The sequence below is a fragment of the Notechis scutatus genome, chromosome 6, assembly GCF_049901735.1.
Source record: "Notechis scutatus isolate UNSWTSFEM ecotype Mainland chromosome 6, rNotScu1.2, whole genome shotgun sequence".
NCBI classification, from domain to species: Eukaryota; Metazoa; Chordata; class Lepidosauria; order Squamata; family Elapidae; genus Notechis; species Notechis scutatus.
In genome coordinates, this window is record NC_142014.1 from 41,489,399 (window position 1) to 41,497,065 (window position 7,667).

The following is a 7,667-nucleotide window of genomic DNA, read 5'->3' on the forward strand; positions in this document are numbered from 1 at the left end:
TGGTGGTGGTGGGGGAAGCGGGGGAGGGCGCAGGAGAAGCTTTGAGCTTGCAAACGACTCGTCTCTTGGAGCTGAAAGGTACCGGGCAGCCCTGGCCCTTCCCAGGACTCCGGGGAAGCATGAACGTCCCTCTGTCCTGCCTGCTCAGGCTCTGAAAGTCACTATAGGGCTGAAGCGCAAGTCAGAATGAAAGTTCTCGGAAGTCCTTTTGGGCTGCGGGTCGCCGCACCCACTAACTCCGGTTTGAATTTGCGCAACAGCCTCTGTTCGACTGTGAGCTGAGCTTCCAGGGGCCTCCTTGCACTTGCCCGCTATCCTTAACATTTCGTTTCCCTCCGGTCCAGAAAGAACAAAATGAAATGTTTTTTTCCTGCTTGGAAAATTGCTAAATGGGTACAATAATAGAAAGTTAAACACGAGGTCTATTGCTATAATCTCTATATTAGTCGGGATAATAGTTGCGTCTTTTTTTAATGGAAGGACCCAGTTCAATTACTAATCAATAGTAAGAGAAGGGGGGAAAAAAACATTGCGATCATTTGCGATGGATTAGTCTTATTAGGATAAACTTTATTTTTAAGGAGCGAGGCGATCGCTTGGCTTTTCTCACAGCCGCCAACCAGTTTCTTCCTTAAGAGCCCCTTTTACCGCGGAGTAGTGTAGCCAGAGGCCAGGGAGGAGTTTTCGGCTACTCTTCGGATTTCCTGGCTTTTGTGTGTGTGTGGTGGTGGTGGTGGTGGGGAATGTGCCGAAGCAACTCCGCGTCGGGCTGCCGGAGTGCGGCCTTGCCTCCCGGTTGCGCTTTTCTGTTTTTCTTGCTGTTGCTGTGATCTTTAAAGTGTTACTAATTGCACCTCCTGGATCCGCCGCGCCTTGGGAAAAGCCAGCGGCCAATCCGCGCCAGAGGAGCGCAGGGCCCCTTGAGAGAGAAGGGGGGGAGGGTCCGGGGGACTCCCCCGAGCAGGGGTCGTGACGGGGCCGCTGGCTGGGCTGCCCACCCGGGATATAAAGAGTCGCGAGCCCCTCGGCCGGTTCCAGAGCGCCGATGCCCCAGCCTCTCCCTGCAGCCCAGCGTTGAGGATGGAAGAGGTGATGGACGGCTGTCCGTTTTCGTCCCCCTTGGGCGGCTTCTTCTACGGCAGCTCGCCCTTCGCCTCTTCCCCCGAGGAGAAAGAAGAGGATCTCGGCCAGAGGACGGTCCCCGCCTCCGCCTCCTTCCGAGACCCTCCGGCGGAGCCTCCCGGGAGCTCGGACGGCGAGGAACATGTCCGCGCCCCGACGGGCCACTCGCAGGCCGGCCCCTGCCTGCTCTGGGCTTGCAAAGCCTGCAAGAAGAAGGCGAGCCCGGGCGACCGGCGCAAGGCGGCCACCCTGCGGGAAAGGCGGCGGCTGAAGAAGGTCAACCAGGCTTTCGAGGCGCTCAAGCGCTGCACCTCGTCCAATGCCGGCCAGCGGCTGCCCAAAGTGGACATCCTGCGCAACGCCATCAGCTACATCGAGAGCCTGCAGGAGCTGCTGCGGGAGCAGGTCCAGCATTTCTACGGGCTGCCGGCGCCCGGCTGCTCCGAGCCTCCCAGTCCCAACTCCAGCTGCTCCGACGGCCTGGTAAGGACGCTCTGCCTGGCCCCGGGGAAGGGACGGTCTGAATCCCGTCCCTCCGGAATGAGAGCAGGGAACGGCGGCGGGCAGGCTCAGAAGGGCTCATTGGGGCGGAGTGGGGTCTGAGAGAAGAACCGCTGCAGCCTCGCCTGCTCCAGTTCGCTCTTTTTTAAAATAGTTGTGATTGTTTTCCGCACCAGCCCAGTTATTTTGAGCTTCCCCGGGATTGAAGCAGGATTTGAAATTCCCAAAGTGCAGCGCAGGGCCTGGTAGGTCGACGCCTGAGCCCAGAGGAAGAGTTTTCTGACTGGAAGCAATTCGGCATATTTGCGAAGGGTTGCAAGGAGGAGCAACTTTAGCGGAACGGGGATGGCCCCTACAGGAACTCCCAGGGGAAGCCAGACCCTTTTCTGAGTCCAGTAGAAATCAATGGTGCTGAGTTGCTTTTCTCTGGCTCTGCCACCACCTTTGCTCATTCCACGTGGTGTGCAAAGCTTTAGTGAGTAGCATATAATTTGACTTGGGAAGGAGCACTTTGCAAGACCACAATCGTTTTATTTCTATGAGTATCTTAATGGGGATTTGGGTGGGGGGGGAGGCATTCTGATAGTTCCTTTTAGCAATTCTTTGAAATGAATTGTTAGCTGCTTGTCCATGTTCTGCAAATGGAAAATGGAGACAAATTTCCAGAGGAGCCTGTTTGTTCTGTGGTTTAGCATGTTCCTGTTAATTGTAATTCTATGTAGGACATAATATCTCTATATGCTGCCTGTAACTACTGCATTATAGGATTATTCATTCGAAATTTATGGCACAGGAAAACTTTATTTTCATATTCTGTTTGCTGGATACATGCTCAAATGTAATTTAGGCACCCTTCCACAATTTTGGCACCCTTCCTAGATACAAAAAGAAGGAAGAGAACAATTATGAGGTTAACCTGTTAAACCTTTTCAATAGATTGAGTTTTGTTCTTGTGTTACAAGTGCATCTTCGAATATTTATCTAATGCAGGGTTTCTCAAGATCGTGTAGATTCCAACTCCAAAGCTGGCAGGGGAATTCTGGGAGGCCACGCATCTTAAAAGTTCCTGAAGTTGAGAAACACTATACAGTATAGTTTAATACTCCCGAGGAAGAGCTGTGAGGTGGCCGTGTAAAAAATAATGGTTGGGAGGGCAAGCTGTATCTTTCAAATGTCCCTGTGAGCAATCTTATCAAAGTCTTCAAACGACTCTGGGAAATTCTTGTACTAATTTCTCTGAGAGTAAATTGCATTGCATCTCACTGCATACATCAATTTCCTGTAATTTTGCACCAATTTCCTTGTTTTCCCAGGGGAGTTCATGAGTGGGGTTAGCTAAATGATCTAGCCAGATCCATCAAGGATTAGAGTCAGATCTCTTGATTTAAAATTCAGGGCCAGTAACCATAAACCTGTTTATTTAAATCTCAGAGCTGTTCTGATTCAAAGCTGGGTAGGTGGTGATTCTAGGTATATTGAGGCTGCAACTGGGGTTTTACGTGATGGGATTTATTCACATTGTCCATTGGTACGATTGCGTTGTTGGCTAAAGTTATAGATCCCTGAAGGCGAGAGCTTGACCCTGAGTCTGTTAAAGTGTTTGCTTAGAAGTTCATGACATCACCAGGTTTCCCTGTTTGAGCTTGAGTGAAACACCAGTTGTGTTTCAGTTTAAGTGCTAAGAAGCTGTCTGCTTCAGTTCTAAAGTGCCTCTGATGGGCCTTGCTCTTAACTGTTTCAAAACCCTTATTCAGAAAACTCATTAGGCCCGGGTGAAGCATGCGAAAAATGCAGAGAGCACAAACAAGCCATAGTAAAGTTTACTTGGTGTTCAACCATGAACACCTCATCTGAAGGCAGTTCCTTCACTCCTTTGTAACACCACTTTGGGAAAGTGTCACCTTCAGATCTTAAATGTTTACATAAGTATATGACCTTTGAGTAGTCCTAGTAAAGTTATGTGCATTAATTTTATGGGTAACTCAGCTACTTTTGCTTAACATGGATGTTCTAGTTATACAATTGTACGTACATATTGATATACCTATGTGTACATTATTATTTTTCAGAAAATGCAGAAATTTCCTTAATAGGAATTTAACATGAGATTATTATAATTCCAACTTTAGATTTAGACCCTGCCCAAAATCAAGATGATTCTGGCTAGATAATTTAAAACAAAACAATAATGCTATATAGAAAATACATGATATTAAATAAAGCATATAAGACCAGATTGTCTGAACTATCATCTATCTATATCTATTATCTAGCATATATTTATCATTTATCAACTATCCATCATTTCCTCCCTCCCTAGCGAAATGCAAAGCGTGCAGTCTAAACAGTGAAAAGACGAGGCATGTCCCAACTTTGACTCTTTGATGAACAAAATGCACATGTAAAAAAACAAGATATGGTCTATATACCACATTGTTTTCAGTTTTCTCTTGAAATGGCAATCATTGATGTGCTTTAGCAAAAAGCCATTTTTTCCTGCTATTCTCCTATTCTTGCCTCAACTCCTGCCAGCCTAGCAGTTTGAGTGCATGCAAATGCGAGTAGATAAATAGGTATCTAGTGTGGATGAACTTGGTTAGTTAGACTATTACACAAAGGAGTTTTCTTGCCATAGCTAGGGTAGTTAAATCTTGGGAAGTGGGCACATAAATATATCGGCTCAGATTCTTGATTCTTGACAAATGTATTTTTTCTTTAATGTACACTGAGAGTATAGGCACCAAGACAAATTCCTTGTGTGTCCAATCACACTTGGCCAATAAATAATTAATTCTGTCTGTCTATCTATCTATCCCGGTCAATAGAGATCCTAACATATAAAAAACCTGAAATGTAATCATTATGCAATAGTAACAATGCTAATTACTATTATTAGTAGTAATATTATCAGAAAACATTATATAGCAGAATCATATCTGATCTGTGCTAGGAAGCTGTTCTTATATAATGATAGCAAAAATCAGAAGCAAACCATAAAGTATTGAAACTGTGAACCCTATTATAAGATTTTAGTTGTTCAAATAACACTAGTGTTTATCATTTGCCAAATATCATTGAATTAATCTAATGTTTTCTTTGGACACAGATGCAAAACAGGAAAAAAAAAAACCCCAGACAAGTTGCACTATATGGCCTGACTGTTATTTTGACTCCCAAGGCAGAAAATCTTACAAATGTTGCCTTCCTTTCTATCATTAAAACATAGCATGTTAAATAATTATTTGTTGCTCTTCCTAATAGCAAAAACCAGCTATCTGAAATTATCACCTCACTTTTTAAATGTTTTGACAAATCTTGTTATGTGTAAAATAATTAAAAACAGAGTCTGTGAACTTGGTGGCGCAGTGGTTAGAATGCAGTACTGCGGGCTACTTCTGCTGACTACTGGCTGCCTGCAATTTGGTAGTTCGAATCTCACCAGGCTCAAGGTGGACTCAGCCTTTCATCCTTCGGAGATTGGTAAAATGAGGACCCAGATTATTGAGGGCAATATGCTGACTCTGTAAAATGCTTAGAGAGGGCTGTAAAGCACTGTGAAGCATATGTAAGTCTAAGTGCTATTGCTTGGAGCCACACTAGATGAAACAACTGCACAGCCAGAAAGCATCCTCTGGGAGACTTCATTGGATTGCATTAAGGCTTGTACTTTTATGCATCCAGATATTCCTGGTATCTGTTCAAGATCATTGTTCTTTCCAGATATTCTGGCAGGTGAAATACAATTGACAGCGCCTTTAATGTATATTAAAGCCCCAATCTCATGAGTTCTTGTCCATTTCAGACTGAATGCAGCAGTCCCCTGTGGTCCAGAAGGAACAGCACTTATAGCAAGAGTTACTGCTCTGATCTCCAAAACGGTAAGGCTCACAGATCTTCACTCACCAAGGATGGCATTAAGAGCATAAAAATGGAGGTACTCAACTGAGTAGAATAATCCAGTAGCTGCTCTGGTAATATCTGGCAGCACATGGTAGACTTTGAAAAGAGAAATTCAGTCACCTCAGATTGGAATGTCTGTTAGCTATCTTTCTCTTGAAAAGTATACAGGGTGGAATACACAAATAATATACAATATTTTATGCAGCTATTATTTCTGAGATCAAGTCCCATAAACAAAAATAGAAGGGACTGAGTATGCTTAGGTGTGAGAAGAAATAATTAAATGATAGCTATTTTCAAATATATGAAATGTTGACACATTAGGGTTAGGTTTTTCTGCTTTCTAAAGCGTATTTTACAGAATTCCTAATCAATTGCTGACCCTTCTGACTAATTGTTCCTAGACCTGTAATACAAAACTTTGGAGGATGTTGGAAAAACTGCTCCAGAGGACAGGCCTGACCAATGGCTTCACATAACAAACAGAATATTCTTTTCCTAAACATTAGTCAAATTTGCTCCAATAATCGTTGGATCTTGTAATGTCAACCATCAGAGTAATTCTAGGCAGTTGAATTGAAATGATTGGAAAGGATGTGCTTCCATGCATTCGCAAAAGCTGACAAATAGCTTGAAGGAGAGATATAACGGATTATCCTTTATTAACGGAGATGGCATACTTAAAGGAACAGGCGCGACACCTGCAATGGCTGGCTGAGATCAACTCATGAAGTAGCATCAAACTTTGATTCTGTATCTCTTTCCACTAAGCGCTGTTTTGTCTTTCCCTCTCAGCCTACCCCTCAGAAGCAAGCGCTACCCTCTCCAGCCTGGACTGCTTATCCAGCATAGTGGATAGAATTTCTTCTTCTGATCAGGAAGAGCTCTTCCCTCAGGACGCGGCTCCCTTTTCTCCTATTGCCAGCCCTGAATCCCAGCCAGCCTCTCCTGAGACCCCTCATTCCAACCTCATCTATCATGTACTTTGAACTGCCTGAGATGTGACACCAGCCGGGCCAATGATTGGGTGCTTCTGTTGATTCCCAGCATCAACAAAGACATGCTCTGTGGAAATATGAAGCTCTTGGAATTCTGGTGGACCAAAAATATGCATACAAAGAAGAAGAAAAAGTCACTTTATTTTGTCCTAGCTTCCCTTTTTAGAAAGCAAATGACATATTTAATCAAGCTACTTTTTAATACTATGTACTCTGATTATATGCTGACCTTTAAATTGTATGATATCACTATCTTAATTATCATAAAGAATAGAAGCCAAATGTGTGGATGTAGATCCACGTTTTGAATTGCTATAAGAAAATACAGGATTAGTTAAATTATATTTCACAAAAGTACTTTTAATAATAAAAATACATTAGCTACATGATCTCTTATTTTTATCTATAATATTATAACATGGTAATATCTAAAAAATAATAACCCAGGATCAATTCTACAACTAGCTAGGACAAAGCAGCGTAGCTCAAAAGGCAGGTGGTTTGGCTTAGCCATGGTGTTATGCTATCTCTGTTTATTTTGATGTTTATTTTACCACTAGGGGGAGACATTTATATTTTCTTAGATAAACCTTGATTCAGGTTTCTGATTACTACTACCACTTTAGACCTACAGTATTGACAAAGATGTGTGGAATGCAATAACATCATGTTTCTGTTAGTCTCTTTTTCTCCTGCAGCCAGGATCTCTCAGCCACTATTAAGCATTAAGTTGCTTTGGTGAGCCTCTGTCATTCTAAATTTAGGAAATCAAAGGGGAAGGCAGTTCTGGTTTATTTGTATAGTTATGCTTTTGATAAGAACAATAAAAAAGTTCACTGACTATTTTTATGTGGAATTCTATTCTATTCTATTCTATTCTATTCTATTCTATTCTGTTCTGTTCTGTTCTGTTCTATTCTATTCTATTCTATTCTATTCTATTCTATTCTATTCTATTCTATTCTATTCTATTCTATGTAAAGTGATCCTTGGCGTAGGATTTGAATGACGAGCAGTTCTTTAATGTGGTATTTCCATTTTTTGAATTCAAAAGACTCGTAGCCTAATGTTTGAAAACACTTTTGATCTCTACGCGGCTCAATGTCTGGAGTATGCTTTTATGTTTTGTGATGGATAGCTGTTCTT

At 42.7% G+C, this 7,667-nt stretch overlaps 1 protein-coding gene across 1 annotated transcript; it reads left to right on the top strand.

Annotated features, from left to right (window-relative positions):
* The first annotated feature begins 725 nt into the window (after positions 1-725).
* On the top strand, positions 726-7,359 carry MYF5 (myogenic factor 5). The gene is made up of 3 exons (XM_026667627.2): positions 726-1,605; positions 5,426-5,501; positions 6,319-7,359. Exons 1-3 carry the CDS (start codon positions 1,081-1,083, stop codon positions 6,510-6,512), a joined length of 795 nt encoding a protein of 264 aa, XP_026523412.2. The 5' UTR covers positions 726-1,080; the 3' UTR covers positions 6,513-7,359.
* The last annotated feature ends 308 nt before the right edge of the window (positions 7,360-7,667 follow it).

Bases quoted from the DNA above. Each gene is read 5' to 3' on its own strand.
- MYF5 (XM_026667627.2), top strand. From the start codon at position 1,081: ATGGAAGAGGTGATGGACGGCTGTCCGTTTTCGTCCCCCTTGGGCGGC. The intron at 1,606-5,425 runs GTAAGGACGCTC...TGTCCATTTCAG, and splicing joins CCAGCTGCTCCGACGGCCTG to ACTGAATGCAGCAGTCCCCT. The intron at 5,502-6,318 runs GTAAGGCTCACA...TTTCCCTCTCAG, and splicing joins CTGCTCTGATCTCCAAAACG to CCTACCCCTCAGAAGCAAGC.